Here is a 25863-nt window from a genome sequence, read left to right as displayed (position 1 = left end):
AAAATCAATTTGCCTGTTACGCTATTTCAATCTGTATGAAATAAGAAAACACATTATGCTGATATTAAACAAGGCCAACAGCCATTAAGTCGCGTGCTACAATGCATAGTGATACCGGACCGACAGACAGACCGACAGACAGACAGACAGACAGACAGAGAGACCGACCGACCGACCGACATAGTGAACTATACTGACCGAAATTACTGAACATGTTTAAAAATGTTGAAATGTTTAAAAACATTTATTTTTTTTTAATTTACACGTGCGTAGCCTGTCACTTTCGACGTGCTCGTATAACGTAATTTCGAGTTGAAAAGTAAGTCAAGAAAACAGAAATCGGGCAAAAAGAGTGCGCAATAACATTTAACGCGCAGTGCGCGCGCAAAAATATGCGCACTCATGGCAATTTTGTAAACGCTTAAAATTGCCTGAAATGTACTCTTATTTCATCGAAAATAAATTTTGAAAATGTTAAGCGCGCGTACGCATGCGTTACATGCGCTACGCACGTATATGTATTGCCATATGATGATTTATGCTCTGAAATTTATGAGTACCAAATTTTATTTAATTGTGATTCATGGTTGTGAAGATATGATTACAAACGTGATTTCGTTAAATCGTGCGTAGACCGCGTAATTTTTTATTGCGCACCGTGAAACCATAACCACATTGATTCCTGGCCATAAGGAATATACTGTGAAAAATTGACCTAGTTAGATTAAACTGATATCAAGGTAAGGTCAGAAAGCGATAAAACGCATAGTGATACCGGACCGACAGACAGCAGACCGACAGACAGACCGACAGACAGACAGACCGACCGACCGACATAGTGAACTATAGAGTCGCTTCCACGCGACTAAAAACTAATTACCAACTAACAATAGTTATATAGAACAACTACGCGAAATACAAGCGGGTGAATTTGAAAACAAATGTGTTTTTAGTCGCGTGGAAGCGACTCTATAGTTCACTATGTCGGTCGGTCGGTCTGTCTGTCGGTCTGTCGGTCTGTCGGTCTGTCGGTCTGTCTGTCGGTCCGGTATCACTATGCGTTTTATCGCTTTCTGACCTTATCTTGATATCAGTTTAATCTAGCTAGGTCAATTTTTCACAGTATATTCCTTATGGCCAGAAATCAATGTGGTTATGTTTTCACGGTGCGCAATAAAAAATTACGCGGTCTACGCACGATTTAACGAAATCACGTTTGTAATCATATCTTCACAACTATGAATCACAATTAAATAAAATTTGGTACTCATAAATTTCAGGGCATAAATCATCATATGGCAATACAATTACGTGCGTAGCGCATGTAACGCATGCGTACGCGCGCTTAACATTTTCAAAATTTATTTTCGATGAAATAAGAGTACATTTCAGGCAATTTTAAGCGTTTACAAAATTGCCATGAGTGCGCATATTTTTGCGCGTGCACTGCGCGTTAAATGTTATCGCGCACTCTTTTTGCCCGATTTCTGTTTTCTTGACTTACTTTTCAACTCGAAATTACGTTATACGAGCACGTCGAAAGTGACAGGCTACGCACGTGTAAATTTAAAAAAAATAAATGTTTTTAAACATTTCAACATTTTTAAACATGTTCAGTAATTTCGGTCAGTATAGTTCACTATGTCGGTCGGTCGGTCTCTCTGTCTGTCGGTCTGTCGGTCTGTCTGTCGGTCTGTCGGTCCGGTATCACTATGCATTGTAGCACGCGACTTAATGGCTGTTGGCCTTGTTTAATTACAAATCAAAAATTATAACTGTTGCCTCTCGTACAATTATATCGTTTTTTGAACAATTAGTTCTCGATAAAATGCAATTATAGTTTACATTCTTACATTAAGACTGCTCATCGGCTTTTGAAAATTGTCTCCTATCTTTTAACACTTGTAGGTCTGAATATCGTTTATGTTATTTGTGAAATTATTAATAAACCAATTTTCTTGAGTTTCAATAGGCATGATCTTAAAGTATATATATATCTGAATGATAACTTAAAAATTGTAGGCGCTATCGTCCCAACAAACAAACAAATAAAGTACTATACTTGAAAACATTTATTTTGCCAAGTAAAAAAAAAGCTTGTAGGTAGAGTAATGAAGAAATCGAATGATTTAATATAATATTAAGGCCATAAAATGGATAGAGTAGAGTAAAATGTAAATGAAATACAGCCTTGCCTACTGTAGTTTTCTAGCGTTAGCCACACACCGGCTTCTCCATGTAAATCATGAACCTATCATGGGCCTGGTGCTTACACTACAATAGCTACGATTATTTTTGTTCTACATATTTAATTGTTAAATCCAAAGGAACTTAATCCTAGCCAAAAACGTTTATGCACAGTACCTAGAGAACCGACGATGCAAACATTTACTTTACATTTATGGTGAAAGAATAGCTTCGCTATTATAAGTCTGATTGATTGTATAATATGCAGTAAATATACAAAAAAAATAAACAACCGATGCAAAAGCAGTGTTTCGTCTAACGAAACAATCAACCACTCATGTAACAATGTAACTGTCACTTTTCTGCATGCACTTCAGTCTGGTTTTCATCCGTAAACCGGTTGATGTCTGTTGTATGTCGGTTCAGTAACCGTGGAGGAATTATTCTAAATAAATTATCCTTGGTTCAATCGTCAATTCTCTATCTTAACCATTTGGCATGAACGTTGAAATTTAATCTTCAACATTGTTGGACATGATTTCCTATTAACGTTTTTACGTCTGTCAAATTATCAGTTGGTGCTTCAATTAAATCATTCGCAAACTAAGACCCAATTTAGAGAATGCAATCACCCGATACAAGCTTTTCAATGGTGCATTTGACCGCTCCTATTATAACTACAGACATCATTGCCTTAACATAGCATGATGCTCTTTCGTTAATTATACAGCTCAGGATCCTGGCTACGGCTCCATAGAATAGTATACACATAAAGAATGTTTATGAGTGCGATGGTACAAATAATTTCTTGAATGAGGTGAGCGATGAAATTCTATTTTCGCCTCGCGGAAATTTAACCATTTATTCACCTCATGAAATTGTTTGTACCATTCCACTCATAAACATTCACTATTCATTTGTAAACTATATTTGTTTTAACTTCTTTTCCCAGATTGTAAATATTATGAATACGAATGTGCTGATGGCCGATGTATTCCTTATACATGGCATTGTGATGGATATCGTGATTGCGCTGATTGTAGTGATGAAGCTAACTGCGATGGTGCAGGTAAGTTGTGACGTTCTTATGTGTAGTGTATAGACCATGGTACGAACAACTAAACCCGCTGTGTCAAAAGTAATCATTAGGTAGCTTAGAATAACAACCGCTCTTTTTTCCCTTGAAAATCAGTCCCATTTAGTTCCAATGGCCTTTGTGATTTTAGGCTGTTGCAATGATACATTCTAAATAATATAGTTACATAGATAGGACTACGAACCTTCATAATTGTTATGTTCACTCTATATAATGAGAAGTATATTACATTCTAAATAGAAATGGTGTAGAACATGGTCATTTAGGCCCTGTTGTTTAGCCCACTCTCTGTGTTATATATAATGGCAATTTCAAAGCATTTGACTATATTTTAGACTTGTTATGAGCTGAAAATCTTGGAATGTATAAACTATATTTCCATTTGATAGAAAGGCCTGAAGTATATGTCGTTGTTTAAAGTTATGTTGTAATGTAGAAAAAAAACACTTTATTACTCTATTAAACACACATGTGATAAAATAAACTGCATAAAAATTGCAATCTGCCATTATTTAAGAATCTAAAATTCTTCAAACCGGTTAGTCAACATTTTTAGTTGAAAAGTACGTCGCGTAAGTGCGCATGATATACTGCTTATGAGCAACTGGATGCGTACGTGTAGTAAGAAAATGTGTATAACGTTGTATTTTTAATTTATAATTATGTTGCCAATGTTCGTGTTGATTAAGGGATACTCTCCAACAAACATTCTTTTTTGGTTAGTTAACGCTAACATAAAAACAGATTTCCAGAGTGGTTTGGATGGTTGGACTCAAGAACGTGGTGATGATTTTGATTGGACATTGACATATGGTTCTACACCATCATCTTACACTGGACCAACAAATGGTCGTTCGGGGTATTCTGGTATGTTTATAATCATCTTGTTTTCATTGGGCGAACTTTTTTTGTCTCCCAATTTATCTTTCTGTTTTTTACCATTTTCCAAGTTTTGCCACAAAAAAACCCTCTAAGATTAAACGATAATTAATAACATCTTAAATCGATGCAATAACAAGCAACTATTTAACTGATTGTGTTCTTGTTTATTTCCACATACATAGTTTATTACAGTATGTTTATATTGAAAAAACCAACCATACCTATTAAAATGGAAACACTTAGAACGCACCTAAATATAATTTTAGGGGGGTTTCTACCAAAGTTAGCTAGTGTTAACTCATTGCGTTTCTTTCATAGTCAACTAAATACGGATGACCTAAAGAGTAGGCCTACAATAAATAGAATGTATGCACACCTAAAAATGCTAAAAGTAAATGTTATACTATAAAAAATCAATATAAAAACAAATTTAACGAGCTATACAGCCATATAATTTAATTTAATCACTCTTCTTTTTCATTTCTACATTTTACAGATTATTATGTATATATCGAAACAACATATACCGCATATGGGCAGTCAGCTCGCCTAAGAAGTTCACTACTACCACAGAGTAACAATTTAACATTGGCATTTTACTACCATATGTACGGAAATACTATTGGAACACTCAATGTTTATAGAAAGTCTAACGTTGGTGATGAACTTGTATGGTCAAGGTATGGTAACCAAGGAAATATATGGCGTAATGCTGTAGTACAATTGTCGCACACTGGTTATGGAGACAACTACATCGTATTCGAAGGCCTTTCAGGAAGTTCATACACTGGCGATATAGCAATTGATGACATTTATATTGTTGGTATGTAATACAACATTGAAATTCAACTTTATTAATATTATTATTTTAGTTATTATGAAATTACTAAAAAGTGTACAACTTTGGTTAGTAAGAAAGCTTTCTATCGAGCATTTTATTTGGAATGTGTCGTTTACTGATTGGAACCACGCGAATACGGGTTTTTTACATTGAGATGATCGTTACCTACGAAAAAAAATGAAATAAAAACATGATAAAAATTCCAATCAAAACACACATAATCGTTTTTGCTGCAATAAGCAAGATACATGGATTAATAATAATAGTTATTTGAAGTAATTCAAATGTTTTTTTGCCAGTTTGCAAAAGGTGGGCTCATATTTAAGAGTACGATTTGATTTTGATTAAAAAATACGCAAGTTTTCTAGAAGTATAACCCAACCTCGGCATGTTTTCAGAAATGCATAATATCGCATAATTATACACATTAATGGTGTTTTTGCAGATTGTACCACTCAATCTTTTAGCTGTCCTAACGGAATGTGCATTTCAAACAACAGTCGATGTGATGGATTTAATGACTGTGGTGATTGGTCAGACGAACAGGGTTGTGCGAATGGTAAGTACTTATACTGTACGCACAAGGTGGAACGTACTGATTGAATAAAATGTACCTAATCTGCATCGGAATGGCTGCCATTTAAGAGAATAATCAAACCCAGTATCCATAACCTCTCTATTTTTAGGGTCATGCAATTATGCATGCAATTTTATTAGACTATGTGTAATTGAATAAATAAATATATCAATTTTGCATTTAATTAGGGACGTGTGACTATGTTTGTGATTTTTCTGGAGGGTGTATAAGCAGTAATCGCACTTGTGATGGTATATATGATTGCCTATTTGGTGAGGATGAATTTGGATGTGGAACAACGCCGTTTCCTACATCTTATCCAAACGGTTTGTGCTTTCTTAATTGCTATTTAAAAAAAAAAAAAATAATGATGATATTCTACAAATATTTCTTTCCAGTCTTTGTCATGATACGTAGACCGTGATCGAATGGTAAAAATATTCACATACATAATTATACATAACTATAATTGTGATGAATATTCTCTTTAATGTACTTACAAGAAAGTTTTTATTTTAGATTGCTACTATTCTATAATTATACAGTAACCCAAGTTACTAAAAACAAGGCCAACAGCCATTAAGTCGCGTGCTACAATGCATAGTGATACCGGACCGACAGACAGACCGACAGACCGACAGACAGACCGACAGACCGACAGACCGACAGACAGACAGACAGACAAACAGACCGACCGACATAGTGAACTATACTGACCGAAATTAGTGAACATGTTTAAAAATGTTGAAATGTTTAAAAACATTTATATTTTTTTAATTTACACGTGCGTAGCCTGTCACTTTTGACGTAATTTCGAGTTGAAAAGTAAGTCAAGAAAACAGAAATCGGGCAAAAAGAGTGCGCAATAACATTTAACGCGCAGTGCGCGCGCAAAAATATGCGCACTCATGGCAATTTTGTAAACGCTTAAAATTGCCTGAAACGTACTCTTATTTCATCGAAAATAAATTTTGAAAATTTTAAGCGCGCGTACGCATGCGTTACATGCGCTACGCACGTAATTGTATTGCCATATGATGATTTATGCCCTGAAATTTATGAGTACCAAATTTTATTTAATTGTGATTCATGGTTGTGAAGATATGATTACAAACGTGATTTCGTTAAATCGTGCGTAGACCGCGTAATTTTTTATTGCGCACCGTGAAAACATAACCACATTGATTCCTGGCCATAAGGAATATACTGTGAAAAATTGACCTAGCTAGATTAAACTGATATCAAGATAAGGTCAGAAAGCGATAAAACGCATAGTGATACCGGACCGACAGACCGACAGACAGACAGACCGACAGACAGACCGACAGACAGACAGACCGACCAACCGACCGACATAGTGAACTATAGAGTCGCTTCCACGCGACTAAAAACATGTTTCGGCAAATTTCAATGACAAGCCACATGATTTTGCAAAAGGAAAGTTTGGAATCAAACTATGCTTAATTCTGTTGAGATACGTGAACACTGCAGTTTGTTTCATATTATGGATTTTCAATTCGCTTCTGGGTCTTACTTTTTTAAGCGACTTCCTGGTTTTAACTAAGTATTTGAGCATTTGCTGCATTCTACTGTATCCAGAAACTCTAGCCGTTGGTGGTGACATTTCATTTTTGCTTTTTCTCGTTTTCCTTTCTTTTTTTAAAATAATAGTTTTTCTTTAATTTCCCCTTTACCTTTTCTGTCTTTCTGTCTTTCTGTCTTTCCGTCTTTCCGTCTTTCCGTCTTTCCGTCTTTCCGTCTTTCCGTCTTTCTGTCTGTTTTTTCTTTTTTTCTTTTCTGTCTGTTTTTTCTTTTTTTTTTCTTTTTTTTTCTTTTTCTTTTTTTCTTTCTTTTTTCTTTCTTTCTTTTTTTCTTTTTTTCTTTCTTTTTTCTTTCTTTCTTTCTTTCTTTCTTTTTTTCTTTTTTTTCTTTTTTTTCTTTCTTTTTTTCTTTTTTTCTTTTTTTTCTTTCTTTTTTTCTTTCTTTTTTTTTTTCTTTTTTACTTTCTTTCTTTTTTACTTTCTTTTTTTTTTCCCTTTTTTTTCTCATTGTTGCTTTTTCTTGTTCCTTTTCATTATTTTTATTTTTACATTAATTCTTTCCTTTTTTCTTTTATTAAATTCTGTCTTTCTTTATTTTTTCTTTTATTGTCTTTTACATTTTTTGTTTTTCTTTCACCTATTTATTCGGTCTTTTTTCTATTCTTTTTTTCTTCTGTTTCTTTTCCCCTTTTTGTAGTCTTTTTGTATTTTTTTTCTGTTTTAAAATGTTGTCTTTTTTTATCTTCTTACCTTTCCTTTTTTAATTTGTTTCTTTTTACCCCTTTTACTCAGTTTTTAGTCGCGTGGAAGCGACTCTATAGTTCACTTTGTCGGTCGGTTGGTCATCAGTGTTAAAAAACAACAATGACTAAGCTGATTTGTTTAAAACTTGAAAATGAATATGAGTAGGTCTATGTAATAAATATTTTGTTGATACTGGCCATACACTTTCACAATCAATTAACTCATCTCATTCAAACACATTCAACATATTTAAACCAACTCAACAATCACTCCATGTTCCTTTTACTAATCACTGAAAGAGACATAAATAATTCAACCAAAAAGCTAAACAAGGCCAACAGCCATTAAGTCGCGTGCTACAATGCATAGTGATACCGGACCGACAGACAGACCGACAGACCGACAGACAGACAGACAGAGAGACCGACCGACCGACATAGTGAACTATACTGACCGAAATTACTGAACATGTTTAAAAATGTTGAAATGTTTAAAAACATTTATATTTTTTTAATTTACACGTGCGTAGCCTGTCACTTTCGACGTGCTCGTATAACGTAATTTCGAGTTGAAAAGTAAGTCAAGAAAACAGAAATCGGGCAAAAAGAGTGCGCAATAACATTTAACGCGCAGTTCGCGCGCAAAAATATGCGCACTCATGGAAATTTTGTAAACGCTTAAAATTGCCTGAAATGTACTCTTATTTCATCGAAAATAAATTTTGAAAATTTTAAGCGCGCGTACGCATGCGTTACATGCGCTACGCACGTAATTGTATTGCCATAGGATGATTTATGCCCTGAAAAATTTATGAGTACCAAATTTTATTTAATTGTGATTCATGGTTGTGAAGATATGATTACAAACGTGATTTCGTTAAATCGTGCGTAGACCGCGTAATTTTTTATTGCGCACCGTGAAAACATAACCACATTGATTCCTGGCCATAAGGAATATACTGTGAAAAATTGACCTAGCTAGATTAAACTGATATCAAGATAAGGTCAGAAAGCGATAAAACGCATAGTGATACCGGACCGACAGACAGACAGACAGACAGACCGACAGACAGACCGACAGACAGACAGACCGACAGACAGACAGACAGACAGACAGACAGACCGACATAGTGAACTATAGAGTCGCTTCCACGCGACTAAAAATAATAACATTCCTGGTGTAGATGAAATACATTCTAACGTTGGTAAACAAATTTCTCCGTTTATTTCTAAAACCTTATGTCACATCTTTAACCTTTCATTTAAATATGGGAAATTTCCTAATGCGCTAAAAGTTGCCAACATTTTCAAATTATAGACCGATTGCTTTACTTCCATGTTTTTCAAAAATATTAGAAAATATATGCTCGTCTAATTTCTTTTTTTTTACAAATTAAACATGATATTCAATACAACAATAAATATGGCTTTCGAAAATCACATTCTACAGATCTCGCACTTCTCCACTTATATGAAAAAATAACTTGAAAATAAGCACCATACTATCGGTATTTTTTTAGATTAGTCAAAAGCATTTGACACCATAAATCATAAAATTAATATTTCAGAGGCCTTCCACTACTACTTTTAAAAGACTACTTATCATTTCGCTAACAATATACTTAATACACTCAACCAATTCTCAACTCTTGCATGTTACCTGTGGGGTCAAGGGTTAATCATTGATTGGCCCACTACTCTTTTTTCTCTAAAGGCAATACCCATCATAAATAATTCATTTAAAACAAAATACAAACAAATACTTATTTCAAACTATTTAAAACATTAGTACTTCACAATTGCCTTTTCCTTTTTTGTGCCCCTTTGTTTAATTTCATTTGTCAATTTGACGAAAGAAAGAAGTAGTTTTTTTTTCTCTCACTTATTATAAATAATTAAATATATATTTACTTACCTGGAGGACCAAACTTAAACTGTCACTGGATAATAACTACTTTACTCTTTAATTTTTTGTTATATTTTTCAGAATGCATAACCAATATATATCTTGAGGATGCGAATGTTTCATATTCATTTTCGTCTCCAAATTATCCGAATAATTACTACAACAATTTAAATTGCAAATGGACAGTGTCCACCTCATCAGAGTTTGTCATTCTCCTTCAGTTCAACGACTTTCAACTAGAGTATGGATGGGATTATCTGTATGTTGGGTTTGAAGAAAATAGTTATGAGTATACTTTCACAGGTTCATCCACCATTCATTCTATAATTTCCGAAAACTCGACACTGTGGATACGTTTCTACACGGACTCTAGTGTGACATATAGAGGATTCCATGCAACAGTAACAGCTTTAACAAATGGTAATTGTGTGTGTCTTAACTTATGTTATCGCTTTTAAAATGATCTTTATGTGGACCACAGACATGACATAAGCCTTCAACAACGTGCAAATAAAACCCAGTTATCATCCACAAAATAAATTACTCCCAATTACTTCCATTTAGCTTGGAATGCAGTGTGATAATACTTATGTTCCATATTTTACATTATACCACCACCATATTAAACAAACATCTGGACTTCAATCACCGCATACAACAGTACTTTTTTCTAAAGGAAAAAATACATGTAAAAGATTACTTTGTATGAAAAGAAAAAAAGAAAAAGGTTCAAAGAAGAATTACAATAATAATTATGATCTAGTAGGGAAGAGTGAAAATAATAATTTGTTGTAATTGTAATTTCACTTTTCCCTGATCTATAGATAATTCCCCAGTTTCACACATACATATAATTGTCATGAAAATCTGGTTGAATTGTTTTTAATATTTTGAATTTATTTATTTTAATAATATATATTATTATCTAATAATATTAGATTGTGACTTTTATTGCCATGACGGGTTGTGTTTAGATGAGTCTCTCGTCTGTAGCGGTAACAGCGAATGTACAAATGGCGAAGATGAGTTAAACTGTGTCATCGGTATGATTATTTTTAACCTTTCCGGTTTTATCAGAAATTGTATTTGATATAGTTTTCAGTTGTTATTTATGTTGTCCACATAAAAATTCCGTTCTTCAGATGCTGTCTATACTAGGGTCGTTAAATTAATTGTTGGTACGGTAGATTATAAGTATTACATAAATCGCTGATTTAACAATAAATGAACTTTGACAGATTTAAATACTCTCAGCTAAAATGAATATATTTGTTTTACAGATTGTGATGTTACTGAGATATCGCTTGAAGATGAGAACGTTTCATATTCATTGTGGTCTCCAAATTATCCTTTTAATTACTACAACAATTTAGATTGTCTATGGATTGTAAACACCACATCGGACATGGTTATTCGTCTTGAGTTCACCGACTTTCAACTGCAGCCCTATGATGACATTTTGTTTATTGGCTTTACAGAAAATAACTATGAAATTAGTTTAACAGGCACATATTATTATTATGATGTAGTGTCCTACAACAACGTAATGTGGATAAATTTCACTACAGATGGTAGTGTAACATATAGAGGATTTAATGCAACAGTAACAGCAATTGTTCCACAAGGTAAGTTGTTGATTGCAAACACTATTGATGACAGGTTAAATGCTGATTTTGAGCCTAGTGCGTCGAACAACAAATTGCAAACATTTGGATTTCTTAGATTTGCTTATAATCAGAATCTCATTTTGTCTTTAGCTATCGGTAATATAAAAACTGATTTCCAGACTGGTTTGAATAGTTGGACTCAAGAATTGGATGATAATTTTGATTGGACAAGGAGGTATGGCTCTACGCCATCATCTAACACTGGACCGAGAAATGGTCATTCAGGATATGGAGGTACGTTATACGTATAAAATGTAGTTTAAAGTTTTTTACTAACTTTTATTCGTTACTTTCATAGGCCTAGACAGTGTTACCTTCTTAATTAGTGTATATTTTTACTGCAAAATTTACCAATAAATAAAGAATTACAATGTAAAATAATCACTTTTGTTTATTTCTACTTACACAGCTGATTATTATGTCTATATTGAAACATCACCAATCGGTTCTGGATTGACAGCTCGACTAAGAAGTCCATTGCTACCACAAATTCAAAATCTAACCTTATCATTTTACTATCATATGTACGGAGATACTATTGGAACACTCAATGTTTATAGAAAATCTAACGGGAATGATGAACTTTTATGGTCGAGATATGGTAACCAAGGAAATGTATGGCTTTATGGTGTAGTGCAATTATCGAATACTGGTTATGGCTACATCATATTCGAAGGCATTTCGGGAAGTTCATTTACCGGTGACATTGCGATTGATGATATCTATATTAGTTCAAATGGTATATGATTTTTAATACAGAGTTGATGTTTTATTGAGATTGTCGAAGATATGTAATTTGTATTAAAATGGTATTTAACTCTTCGAGCTATGCTGCCTTAATTTGGTTTAACTACATTTTTTTCGAGATTGAGATTTTTGTCTTATTTGACTCTTGATTATATACTCTCACTTGAATTGACCATTTATCCTAAAATATGAAAATGTATTATTAATAATTGGGCTTATCTACAAACACCCATAGAAATAATCTGACAAAATCAGTATGATGAAATATATAATGAGGCAGATCTCAGCAGAAAAGCTTCTTTCATATAAATTTTTATTTGTACAACTTGTTCAGCAAATTACTTGATCTAAATTACACTTCATTTCAACTATAGTTACTAAGTATATTGGTAAACTTAGATAAAAAAACAAACAAAATAACTGCAAAAGTGCCCTGTTTTCGAAGGATGTCGCGCCATTTTCAAGTACAAATAATTCGAATTCGAATCTGCAATTTGACCCCGCAAAATAAAAAAATTTAAATATGTGAACTATTTTTTTTTTATTAATGTAAAATACTACTTGAACTGTTTAATTAAAAACAAGATCGCGTTTTGGGCAATTACCAAGTAGCATTTTGTAGATAAACCCTTTTCTCAAAGTAGTGCAGTATGCTATCCATTATAAATACAACAGATTCTTTTGAAATTGGATTATGGATAATTATTAGCGACAATGTTGTATTGGTCAGTAGTTTCTTTTTCGGTAGAATAATTATGATTAATCTAATTATATTTATTTAGGGCTGTGTGATTATGTATGCGATTTAACTGGATTGTGTGTAAATAGTAGTCGCATCTGTGATGGTATAAATGATTGTCAAAATGGAGACGACGAAAATAGATGCGGAGGAACGCCATTTCCTACATCCTATCCAAACGGTTTGTTATTTTAATTTTAAACATTATTTTACTGAATGTAAATAAAACTGTTACAGTATGCAATTCAGATACAGTAGGAGATAAATATAGGAGATAAAAATTTAAAAAAAAAAATAAAAAATAAAATTTCACTATTTAATTTGATTATTCCCATCAGCAAAGAAGTTGTAATTAACAATAGTTTTTTTTTTCTAATTAAACATATTATATAATTAAATAAACAAATATTTACATTTATTAGGCACGTGTGATTATTTTTGCATTTACACTGGAGTGTGTATAAGCAGTAATCGTGTCTGCGATGGTATAAATGACTGCCTATTTGGTGACGATGAATATGGATGTGGAGCAACACCATTTCCTACATCTTATCCATCAAACGGTTTGTTTTTTCCCTTAATCATCAATTTACTTAATGTATAATTCAATACTATTAATTTTAAATGAACAAAGTCAAATAAGTACGTAAGTGCAACTAAAGATAATAGCCTTCTTTTACAAAGTTACATTCACAAAATGAATGAAAAACCATGTGAAAAAAAATACAGTATCAAAATAAAAAGGACGTCGTAGTGTTTAAATAATATACAATATACATCTTCATTGACCACGACAGTGACACAAAGTATTTATTGGGCTGTATAATGAATCTTTTTAGTGATAAAATGTTTACTTTTAAATGTATTTAAAAAATCATGTTTTAATTTTTTTTCAGAATGTAACATAACCGAAATTTATCTTCAGGATGCAAATGTTTCATATTCATTTACATCTCCAAATTATCCAAATAATTATTACAACGGTTTAGATTGCGAATGGACGGTGTCCACCTCATCAGAGTTTGTCATTCTCCTTCAGTTCAACGACTTTCAACTAGAGTATGGATGGGATTATCTGTATGTTGGGTTTGAAGAAAATAGTTATGACTATACTTTCACAGGTTCATCCATTCATTCTGTAATTTCCAAAAACTCGACACTGTGGATACGTTTGTACACGGATCCTATTATATCAGATAGAGGATTTCATGCAACAGTAACGGCTTTAACCAAAGGTAATTTGTGTATTTTATTACTGGTTTTATTGTTTTTTTTTAATTGCTATTTATGTTATGTTTTATGTTATGACCACAAGCAAGACAATAAAGGTTCTTGAACACACGTAGGTAAAAAACGTCCACATTAACTCTCACTACATTTTATCAACAATAATCCACATTACATTAAGAAAATATTTTCATATTTTTAGCTTTGAATGCACTCGTTAATGTTACATGGCATACCACATTAAAAAGAAAATCACCGCATTTCACAACAATAATTAGTTTTTCATAAAAAAAATAAATTCAGGATTACATTTTATAAAAGGAAAGAAAACAGAACGTATTTGTTGTTTACCACAAACGGTACAATAATAATTAGGTTTTTTATTTATTATTTATTATATCTTAGGCTATATACGGAAATTTAAATACAAAGAGTTGGTATCTTTTTTTCTTTTTGGTAAGAACTAAATTCTAAGTTATAAACTGAGAAAGGCAATTACATTTTTTACCATGTTCTTGTCTCCACAAATAATATTTGCATCTAGATAATGTAGCATTTTCATAGATAATCTTAATGAAAATCTCGTTTAATTTGTTTATTTTGGTCTTAATATTAGATTGTGACTTTTATTGCCATGATGGTTTGTGTTTAGATGAGTCTCTCGTCTGTAGCGGTAACAGCGAATGTACAAATGGCGAAGATGAGTTAAACTGTGTCATCGGTATGATTATTTTTAACCTTTCCGGTTTTATCAGAAATTGTATTTGATATAGTTTTCCGTTGTTATTTATGTTGTCCACATAAAAATCCCCTTCGTCAATATTAGAGTCGTTAAATTAATTGTTGGTACGGTAGATTATAATTATTACCTAAATCGCTGATTTAGCAGTACATGAACTACGATTGGTCTTTGACAGATTGATATACTCTCATGTAAAATTAATACATTTTGTTTTACAGATTGTGATGTTACTGAGATATCGCTTGAAGATGAGAACGTTTCATATTCAATTTGGTCTCCAAATTATCCTAATAAATACTACAACAATTTAGATTGTCTTTGGATGATAAACACCACATCAGACATGGTCATTCGTCTTGAGTTCACCGACTTTCAACTGCAGCCCTATGATGACCTTTTGTTTATTGGCTTTACAGAAAATAACTATGAAATTAGTTTTACAGGCACATATTATTATGATGTAGTGTCCTATAACAACGTAATGTGGATCAATTTCACTACAGATGGTAATGTAACATATAGAGGATTTAATGCAACAGTAACAGCAGTTGTTCCACAACGTAAGTTGTTGATTGCAAACAAAACGCAATAACGTGTATCAGCTATAGATAACAGGTTAAATGTTGATTTCGAGCCTAGTGCGTCAAAAAAAAATTCTCAATGTTTACACAAATCTGACAGTTTAATTTGAGAAAAATAATGCACTGCAATCAAATGTACAAAGATGCATTGAGGTGCGTTATAAAAGCAAATAGATCTATTGGAATTAACTGTTCGACGGGTAAAATGGCGAAGAATTGCCGTACAAATATTGAGGCGCGTTCGGAGATAGACATTCGTTTAAAACACTTTAATTTTAAATAACATTTACTTCGAGAAAATTGGAAATTTTTAGTTAGCCACCGGGTTTCATTAAGAGAAAATTAATATAAAATAACAGAATACGAAGAGTTTGCCAATAATGCTACAGTATTATTACAGATTTTGAAATCACCTAATCTAGCTTGATACATTTAGTGACTGTAGTGTAAGAATCAACTATTTCATCTAATTACTACTTCGAATATCTGCAAATGCTCAATTTAACTTAATTCTTTGAAATTAAGAAATTTCTAGTTACGATCAATAAAAATGCACAATGGTGCGTAAAATAATACTAATAACTTAACAGAAGAAAACAAAATACCCATATTAAATACCATTATATTAAAACAATTGTCCCCACTTTTGTCGCGCGGAAAATCTTAAACTAAATCAGATGAGCCTATCCGTTTACAATACATTACATTTTCAACTAATTATTAATCCTACACAACTTTCCTGATTGTCTTATCTGGTTTGTTTTCTTTAGACACTCTGCGATGGACGCCGAGCTGAATATTTAATATTTGCTGCTCTGTTTAGATTTGTATTTGCTTATAATCAAAATCGTATTTTGTTTTTAGTTATCGCTAATATAAAAACTGATTTCCAGACTGGTTTAAATGGTTGGATTCAAGAATTTGATGATAATTTTGATTGGACAAGAAGGTATGGCTCTACGCCATCATTTAACACTGGACCGACAAATGGTCATTCAGGTTATGGAGGTACGTTATACAGTACGTAAAAATGTAGTTTAAAGTTTTTTACTAACTTTTATTCGTTACTTTCATAGGCCTAGACAGTGTTACCTTCTTAATTAGTATATATTTTTACTGCGCAATTTACCGATATATAAAGACTTACAATGTAAAATAATCACTTTTGTTTATTTCTACTTACACAGCTGATTATTATGTCTATATTGAAACATCACCAATCGGTTCTGGATTGACAGCTCGCCTAAGAAGTCCATTGCTACCACAAAATCAACGAATAACCTTATCATTTTACTATCATATGTACGGAAATACTATTGGAACACTCAATGTTTATAGAAAATCTAACTTTGGTGATGAACTTGTATGGTCGAAATATGGTAACCAAGGAAATATATGGCTTTATGGTGTAGTGCAATTATCGAACACTGGTTATGGAGACAACTATATCGTATTCGAAGGCATTTCAGGAAGTTCATTTACCGGTGATATTGCGATTGATGATATCTATATTAGTTCCAATGGTATGTAATTTAACTATCGACAAAGAATACTATTCGCTCTCTGCCACCCATCATAAACAAAACAGATTCTTTTCAAACTTGATGAACAACAATTTTGGAATTTCAGTAGTTTTTTTCCTCAACCGGTATAACAGATGAATTATGATTAATCTAATTATATTTATTTAGGCCTGTGTGATTATGTATGCGATTTAACTGGATTGTGTATAAGTAGTAGTCGTATTTGTGATGGTATAAATGATTGTCCAAATGGAGACGACGAAAATAGATGCGGAGCAACGCCATTTCCTACATCCTATCCAAACGGTTTGTTATTTTAATTTTATAACATTATTATACTCAATGTAAATAAAATTGTTACAGTATACAATTCAGATACAATAAGAGATATATGCCATCCACCAGTAAGAAAACTGTTTTAATCTTATTATTTCGATGAGCGACGAAGTTGTATTTGTCAATAGATTTGTTTTTCTAATTATTTTTAACATATATAATTGAATAATTGAATAAATGAATATATAAATATTTGCATTTAATTAGGCACGTGTGATTATTTTTGCATTTACACTGGAGTGTGTATAAGCAGTAATCGTATCTGCGATGGTATACATGACTGCCTATATGGTGACGATGAAGATGGATGTGGAGCAACATCATTTCCTACATCTTATCCATCAAACGGTTTGTTTTTTCCCTTAATCATCAACTTACTTACAGTATACTAAAATAATAATATTAATTATAATTGAATAAAAAAAAAGTCAAATAAGTACAACTGAAGATAGTGGCCTACTTGTACAACGTCACATCCACAAAATGAATGAAAAACCTTGAAAGTAAAAAGGACGTCGTAGTGTTTATATTTTACAAAGGCATCTTCATTTATCACGACAGTTTTTACAACGTATTTAATTGGGCTATATAATGAATCGTTTTCAATGATAACATTTTTACAAAATCTATGTTTTTAATTTGTTTCAGAATGTAACATGACTGAAATTTATCTTCAGGATGCAAATGTTTCATATTCATTTACATCTCCAAATTATCCAAATAATTATTACAACGGTTTAGATTGCGAATGGACCGTGTCCACCTCATCAGAGTTTGTTATTCTTCTTCAATTTAACGACTTTCAACTAGAGTATGGATATGATTATCTGTATGTTGGGTTTGAAGAAAATAGTTATGAGTATACTTTCACAGGTTCATCCATTCATTCTATAATTTCCAAAAACTCGACACTGTGGATCCATTTCTACACGGACTATAGTGTGACATATAGAGGATTCCATGCAACAGTAACGGCTTTAACAAATGGTAATCTATGTATTTTATTACTGGTTTTTGTGTGTGCTTTATTTAACGATATTTATGTGAACCACATGCAAAGCAACAAACCTACTTGGTAAATAGCGCTCATATTTAACCTAATCATCACACATAGAATACATTCTACTCCACTGTACATACAAGAACCCTACATATCTTAAATCTGAATGCACTCTGATCGTTTTTAAGTTAATACATAATACAGTAATGCATTTCATACCACCATTAAACAAAAATCACTAAGAAGCAATTATTACTTTTTCTAAAAAAGATGAAATATGTGTAAAGGATTAATTTTTAATAATAGAAAGAAGTCAGAAGTCAAAAACATATTTTTTTTGTTTACCACAAACGACATATTACAATAATAACTACGTTTTTCATTAGGCTATATATGGAAAAAGATGAGTTTTAAATTAATTTAAGTACGGCATTGTAACTTATAAATTGTGAAAAGTAAAATTACATATTTTTTTTACCAGATTCTCGTCGCCACAAATCAAGATAATGCCACAGTTTCACACCTACAAATAATCTTTAAGAAAATCTGGTTGAATTTTTTTTATTTTGTCTTAATATTAGATTGTGACTTTTATTGCAATGACGGTTTGTGTTTAGATGAGTCTCTCGTCTGTAGCGGTAACAGTGAATGTAAAAATGGCGAAGACGAAGTAAACTGTGTCATTGGTACGGTGAAACTTTTTCTTAATGTCCAATGTATTAATGATGTAGGTCTTAATAAAGTTTTTTTTTTCGTACGATTCGTCAACATCTGGTTTAGTTTGTTCATATTGTAACATTTATTTCGCTTGCGTAAACATAATCACAACCACAATAATTTCGTTTTTCCTTTTTTTTTCAGAATGTGAAATTAATGAGATATATCTTGAAGATGCAAACGTTTTATATTCACTTTGGTCCCCAAATTATCCAAATAATTACTACAACAATTTAGATTGTCTATGGATAGTAAACACCACTTCGGACTTGGTCATTCGTCTTGAGTTCACCGACTTCCAACTTCAGACTTATGATGACGTTTTGTATATAGGCGTTTCAGAAAATAACAACATAACAGAAATTAGTTTTACAGGCACATACTATTATGATGTATTGTCCTACAGCAATGTCATGTGGATAAATTTCACTACAGATGGTAGTGTAACACGTAAAGGATTTAATGCAACAATAACAGCAGTTGTTCCACAAGGTAAACTACTTTTTTAATTCAAATTCAATAATTTTACAACGTTATGGTAATGTATCTCTTACATTGTTCGCGAAAGCGTTAGGCCTATATTAAAGAACGTTAAAATACGTACAAAAAATGAAAACAATATAATTGAAGAAACACTTCTTATTGTTTTCAAAATGGTTGTTGTTGGCTTGTCTTGTTTGTAGTTTGTAATAACATTAATATACGCAACTTTTAACTGTTTTACTTATTTTAACAATAAGAATATTCGCATTATTTTTGAAATAGGGAAATTAAAATGTGTGAACAACAGTTAATTATTTCTATTAATACTTTGCAAATTTTCTGAATTCAACTGTATTGGATGAATGAATGCTAATGATACACGTTCAGAAAAAACATCTTTTACTTTGCATAACATAAATAAGTTATGATTTTAGTCTGTTTAATAACAGACAGCAAAGGCAATCCAAAGTCAAAATCGGAAGTTGTTGGTTCTCACAATATAATATTTTATAATGTAATATTACAACAGTAAAACTGTCCTCATTTTAATTGATTTACTGTTGGAATTGATGGTGACTGAACAATATATTTCAGCCAATTCACTGGATGTAAATGCAAAATCAATTTCATTGCCTTCCTTTGCTGAATTATTAATGCTTCTTCTTAACTTTTATTAGTTAACGTTGAAATAGAAACAGATTTCCAAAATGATTTTGGAGGTTGGACTCAAGAAAATGAAGATAATTTTGATTGGACACGAACTTATGGTTCTACACCAACATATGGCACTGGCCCTAACAATGGTCATTCGGGGTATGGAGGTACGTTTATAAGGCTATGTGAATGAATATAATTTAAAGTTAAAGTTACAGTTACATTCTCAAATCAATCAATCAATCATTTGTTCGATTTATATAGCGCCATTCCAACAGTTATTGCTCATGGCGCTGCCAAAAATATCAATTTGGTATCAGAAATTGATGCTGAACCTGAAGCCTAAAATCCTTGAAGAGAGAAATGGTAAAACATGTTGACGTTGACAAGTATAACAAAAGCCTTTTCTTTTATACTCATTATGTACATGTTGCTTGGTTTTGTCTGCTTCGTATGAGCAGCAATAACAATTACAATACAATATAAATTCGAAATAGCTAATACACTTTTTAAAATTCTCCTGCAAATGATTAGCTTAATAGTCCACTTTAAAACATAGTGAATTATACCCAACTCCATTGTAGAAGTATGTTTATAATTTCTCTCTTTCTCACCTCATGTGATAGAATTCATTTAAGGGACCACCTTGGGTTCTCTAGAGCAAAATACACCGTGCCGTAAGGGAAGTATTATGAAATAATTGTTAGTTAATATGTTCGTTAAATTGACGATAGAAATAATAACTTCGAGCTTGTTAGTGTATGAGCAATTCTAGTTGACCTTCTAGTTTCTTTATTTTCAGTAGACGAGTTCGTACGTTTTGACTTTAATTTTTGAAAGCGACTCTCCCAGTTGTTTATTATGCTTATATAGAAACACCATCTCCCATAAATAATGTAATGGAAGCTCGACTAAGTTCACTGTTCTTACCAATGAGCAACTTATAACCATAGAATTTGGGACAGAAGAACTAGTGACTAAATTATACAAACTGTCATGTTGTATTGTATCAATATAAATTTATCACAACCAAGAAAACAATAAGTTTAAATAATCCTATTTTTTTTGTATTTCTCCATACACACAGCTGATTATTATGTATACATTGAATCATCATATTATACATACAGTTATATGTCAGCCCGCCTAAGAAGTCCATTGCTACCACACGGGCAAGATTTAACCTTATCATTTTACTATCATATGTACGGAAATACCATCGGAACACTTAAAGTATACATCACATCATATTTTGGTGAAAAACTGTTATGGTCAAGATATGGTAACCAGGGAAATTTATGGCGTAATGGTGTAGTAAAATTCTCAAACACTGGTTATGGCGGCAACTACATCGTATTCGAAGGAATTTCCGGATTTTCAAACACTGGTGATATTGCAATCGATGATATTTATATTTTTGGTAAGTAACAATTTTAAGATGTATTGATAGTTTATTGCAGCTACTGGTGTGTATTTTGAATTGAACTGAATACAACCATGTGTTTCATATAGTATGAATAAGTAACATGCAAATCGTCATGATGTATTGGCATGCAACCACATTATCTCTTTTTCAATTCAAACAAAAGTGTTGACACAATTAATAAAAACAGCAACTGGACGTGAACTGGACGTGAAAAATGGAATACTAAAATAAAACTAAATAACATCAATCTAGCAAGTTTAATTAAAGGAGAAAATAAATCGGTTCATTGGAGTACAAACAAAATTACATGACAAACCATATTCTTCTCGAATTATAATGAAGACGACATAGGACCCTGTACCAATATTTATCCTTACTTACAGTAACTTATTTTTGAGTTTTTAATAATGATATCATGTATTTTGTCAGATTGCGTTGACTCATTTAGTTGTAATAATGGAAAGTGCATTTCAAATAGCAGTATCTGTGATAGAGTAGATGATTGCGGTGATTTTTCAGACGAAGAGGGTTGTTGGGAAGGTTAGTACATTCGTTTTAATTGATTCTGTATCAATATATAACTTGTATGTATCACTTGCATAATTAAAAGTTACTCGGTTACAACATTTTACAGCATATGTTGTCACATTCTTAAGCGATCTCCGTAATAACTGAAATATCACAATCACAATGCAATAACATCTCCAGTGGTCTTATACAAATCTGCATATCAAGTAGAATTCGGTTTATTTTTCTTGAAACATATTTTTTTCATTTAGAATAATAATTTCTCTCTTTAAATAAATAACTTTCTTTTAATAAAATGTTTAGGCCTATAGTGTAATTAAACAGTAATTAATTATTTGGATTCAACAGAAACATTTGAAGAGTGTGGTTCACAGCCATTTATAGGTGGGTCAAGTCGCATTATTGGCGGTGAAAATGCAGATCCGGGAATGTGGCCATGGATAGTCTCTTTGCAAAGTTACGGTTCTCATATTTGCGGTGGAACGTTACTGAATCATACATGGGTCATGACAGCTGCACATTGCCTGTAAGTTTAGATTAAAACAAATTGTGGACAGTTTTATAGTTGTATTAGTTCATAGTTAGGTTCTATGTTGTAGTTCAAATCTGGTGTTTGATAAGGATATTTTTCCAATGTTTACGAAGTGTGTATTCCAGTTGACGAACCTCTATTAACAATAGAAAACTAATTTGTGGAACTTTGTTTGTGATCAAATCAAATTCTTTATTGTCATGGGATCTTCCAGATGGACCAAATGACATTCTCCAGTTTTTAAATAAAGAATAGTTTGATACAATTTTTGTCTAGTGTAGACTTAGCCAAATCGAATGAAACAAAACAAATGAATAAAGTTCCTGTTGTTTTTATGAAAAAAATAACGACAATGTTATTATCCCTCCATGTCCTTCTCAAAGTTATCTATATAGATATACTTGCACTGTTCGATATTATAACAAACAGCGATGCCTTTGAGAAACTAGATCTGTTAATCCAGCTAACATGTTTGTGTTTTTCTTTTAGTGGTTCAGTACATACTGTTAAACTTGGCACTATTGATTTGTATGGATCATCAGTGTTTCATGAAGAGATTGCTGTAGTCGGGGAGTATGCACATCCGGAGTATACTAGATATCCATTGGTGAATGATATCGCTCTGTTAAGGCTAGCAAGACCTGTAAATTATAATGCATTTATACAGCCGGCATGTTATGGCAAGGACTTTGTAGCTGGAACTAATTGTGTTGCTGCTGGCTGGGGAAGTCTGTATTATTATGGCGGTAAGTTAGTGTTATCTAGTAAGACTAAAAGTCTGTCTACACTATCAAACTAGTTGGACAAAAAAGTGTGATATGCCCAAATGTGACAGTGATATGCTAAAATACGGTAGTGATATGACATCATCATGTCCATATATGGCATTTTTGTCACATAAAGTTTGATAGTGTTGACAGAGAACTAATAATACTACTAATAATAATTACGTGAGTAATAAAGAACGTAAATTATATTAAAAAAATAAAGTTCATTGAAAAATGTGTTCATTGTCGACTGCAATACTGACTGACTGCCATACTGACTGACTGCCATACTGACTGACTGCCATACTGACTGACTGCCATACTGACTGACTGCCATACTGACTGACTGCCTACTAATATTACCTACTACCTAGCTGACTCGTTGTAATCGAAATCAAAAACAACTTGTAGACAAACTGTGGTTTGTTAAAAAAGTATGGTTTTTCGTTTACAAACCATAGTTTGTCTTTTTTTTAGTATAATAAATGTGTGTATTGATTCTTTCAGGCTCTTCACCAAACATATTACAAGAAGTAAATATTCCGATTATAAGCAAAGAAATTTGTTCAAGTATGTGGACTAATTCAGGATATCCGATTTTAAACAGCACAGTCTGCGTACGTGATGAAAGAAATATTGGTCCTTGTGATGTACGTATTAGATATCATTGTTAAATCTTTATTCAATGTGTATGTCGGTTATAAAAATACATCCAGTAACGTTTCTATTTTCCATTTTTATTATCTATTTTCTGTGATAACTCATTCATCCTCAATAATAAAATACTGATTTGGAAGAATTATTCTGATACCACCCCGATACAATATATGTTTATGTATTCAATTCCTTAAAAGATAATCAATTTTATATGAACATATAATACACCGTAGCACATTTATATAGACTGGTATCGTCTAGTTAACGATTACCTCTTTTTGACATGATTGTGAGAGAAAATGACCGAGAATTCCTTGCTGTCGTAAAGACATTTTTCGCCTGTCACAAAATATGCTTCGGTCGTCGCAAAAAAATGCGTTTCAGCTCGGATAGTGTGAGAGCATAGTTCAGCTTAGGAGGAGATAGTCCTCAAACGTCCGAAACGTTTGAAAATTCCATGGCGTGTTCTGGTTGCTGTACGCTCCTTGTTACCTTGTCGTTCGTGTTATGCCAGCACAGTGTAATTCTACGTAATTCATAGCATGTCCTTATTTTTTTATGCCATTATTGTAAGTGACGTCAGACCCGAAACGTTTTATTTTTAATTGGGCCAAAAACAGACAAAGACACAATTTCGGCATGAATTTAAAATTAAATTACCAGTTATTTTGGAGCTCCGGGTGACATGCATGTCTGTCCCCTTTGTACGGGGAATTTATTCATAAATATACAAGGTCCATGGCCCTGAATATGTACATAGTTTAATACATTATTGATGAATCGATAAATAGTTGTTTGATTGGTAAGAATTACAGAGAATTTTCATGAATTCCGTTGTACATTACCGTATTTAATTTAGTGTTAATGAATTGATCGCCAAAACCGATATCAGTAAACATTCAACAAGTTCAGCATGTTAATAATAAATAATGATAATAATATAATTTAATGTTTAAATATTGTATTTATTGAAGTTATAATGTTGTGTTATTCAGTGTTACACTTATCTACTGCTTTTATAGGGAGACAGTGGTGGACCATTAATGTGTCAACAAGGTATGGTCTGGTACGTCACTGGTGTTACAAGTTTTGGTTATATTCCTTGTGGTGAAGGAATTGCAGCATACACAAGAGTTTCTAGTTATATTGAATTCATTAATTCTGTTGTAAATCAAGGTAAATATTTATTTAAAGATGTTTTTTTTTTTATTAACGTGATGGTGGTGTATTAACGTAAATCGTATCATACACATTAACAATGATTGTATTTTTATTAGATTGTGACTTTTATTGCCGCGATGGAACATGTTTAGATGATTCTCTTGTCTGCAATGGTAACAGGGAATGTCCAAATGGTGATGACGAATTAAACTGTGTCATTGGTATAACGAAATTATGTTTTTTATTCAATAACATTCATTTTTTTAGCATATCATTTAAAGATGACTATAAACGATAGATTAAATAAAAACTTACTTTAAATTACCTACTTACTCAAAAGTTAATTATGTGTCGGATTCTCCAACTGAAGCTCGCACATAAACATTTTTGCTTGCTATACGTATAATTACTTATTAGCTACTACATTATAGTTTGCTTTCATGATTCCACTTTCGTTACTTTGTAACATTGATCTGACATCGATGATATTGCTTAGGCCCACATTCACTGTACTGCCCAATTAATGTGATCTTTATCATAGTTTATAATATCATATTATTTATGATAGATTAATGTTTACTTCACACAAACTGTGATCTAACG

At 32.2% G+C, this 25863-nt stretch overlaps 2 protein-coding genes across 3 annotated transcripts in view; both read left to right on the top strand.

Annotated features, from left to right (window-relative positions):
• LOC140052059 (MAM and LDL-receptor class A domain-containing protein 2-like) overlaps positions 1 to 19396 on the top strand; it is a gene marked incomplete at its 3' end in the record, with an annotated part of 28286 nt that extends 8890 nt beyond the window's left edge. Inside the window, exons 2-23 of the mRNA XM_072097444.1 lie at positions 3140 to 3256; positions 4007 to 4150; positions 4662 to 4988; positions 5452 to 5565; positions 5772 to 5909; positions 9855 to 10193; positions 10712 to 10816; positions 11054 to 11398; positions 11531 to 11674; positions 11850 to 12179; positions 12970 to 13107; positions 13349 to 13489; positions 13823 to 14161; positions 14770 to 14874; positions 15114 to 15455; positions 16341 to 16484; positions 16664 to 16999; positions 17168 to 17305; positions 17543 to 17683; positions 17984 to 18322; positions 18917 to 19021; positions 19197 to 19396. Coding sequence (XP_071953545.1) covers positions 3140 to 3256; positions 4007 to 4150; positions 4662 to 4988; positions 5452 to 5565; positions 5772 to 5909; positions 9855 to 10193; positions 10712 to 10816; positions 11054 to 11398; positions 11531 to 11674; positions 11850 to 12179; positions 12970 to 13107; positions 13349 to 13489; positions 13823 to 14161; positions 14770 to 14874; positions 15114 to 15455; positions 16341 to 16484; positions 16664 to 16999; positions 17168 to 17305; positions 17543 to 17683; positions 17984 to 18322; positions 18917 to 19021; positions 19197 to 19396 — 4571 coding nt within the window. The remainder of the gene's footprint in view (positions 1 to 3139; positions 3257 to 4006; positions 4151 to 4661; positions 4989 to 5451; positions 5566 to 5771; positions 5910 to 9854; positions 10194 to 10711; positions 10817 to 11053; positions 11399 to 11530; positions 11675 to 11849; positions 12180 to 12969; positions 13108 to 13348; positions 13490 to 13822; positions 14162 to 14769; positions 14875 to 15113; positions 15456 to 16340; positions 16485 to 16663; positions 17000 to 17167; positions 17306 to 17542; positions 17684 to 17983; positions 18323 to 18916; positions 19022 to 19196) is intronic.
• Positions 19397 to 19417: 21 nt separating this feature from the next.
• The window catches only part of LOC140052058 (uncharacterized), a 58212-nt gene continuing 51766 nt past the window's right edge, over positions 19418 to 25863 (top strand). For both annotated transcript variants that reach the window (XM_072097443.1, XM_072097442.1), the window contains exons 1-9: positions 19418 to 19544; positions 20213 to 20356; positions 21277 to 21609; positions 22045 to 22155; positions 22492 to 22669; positions 23165 to 23421; positions 23950 to 24092; positions 25122 to 25275; positions 25377 to 25481. In XM_072097443.1, the coding sequence (XP_071953544.1) occupies positions 19466 to 19544; positions 20213 to 20356; positions 21277 to 21609; positions 22045 to 22155; positions 22492 to 22669; positions 23165 to 23421; positions 23950 to 24092; positions 25122 to 25275; positions 25377 to 25481 (1504 nt within the window). In that variant the 5' untranslated portion in view covers positions 19418 to 19465. The remainder of the gene's footprint in view (positions 19545 to 20212; positions 20357 to 21276; positions 21610 to 22044; positions 22156 to 22491; positions 22670 to 23164; positions 23422 to 23949; positions 24093 to 25121; positions 25276 to 25376; positions 25482 to 25863) is intronic.

The sequence above is a fragment of the Antedon mediterranea genome, chromosome 6 (genome assembly GCF_964355755.1).
Source record: "Antedon mediterranea chromosome 6, ecAntMedi1.1, whole genome shotgun sequence".
NCBI classification, from domain to species: domain Eukaryota; kingdom Metazoa; phylum Echinodermata; class Crinoidea; order Comatulida; family Antedonidae; genus Antedon; species Antedon mediterranea.
Note: the sequence above shows the minus strand (reverse complement) of the source record. Positions and strands in the feature narration are given on the sequence as shown.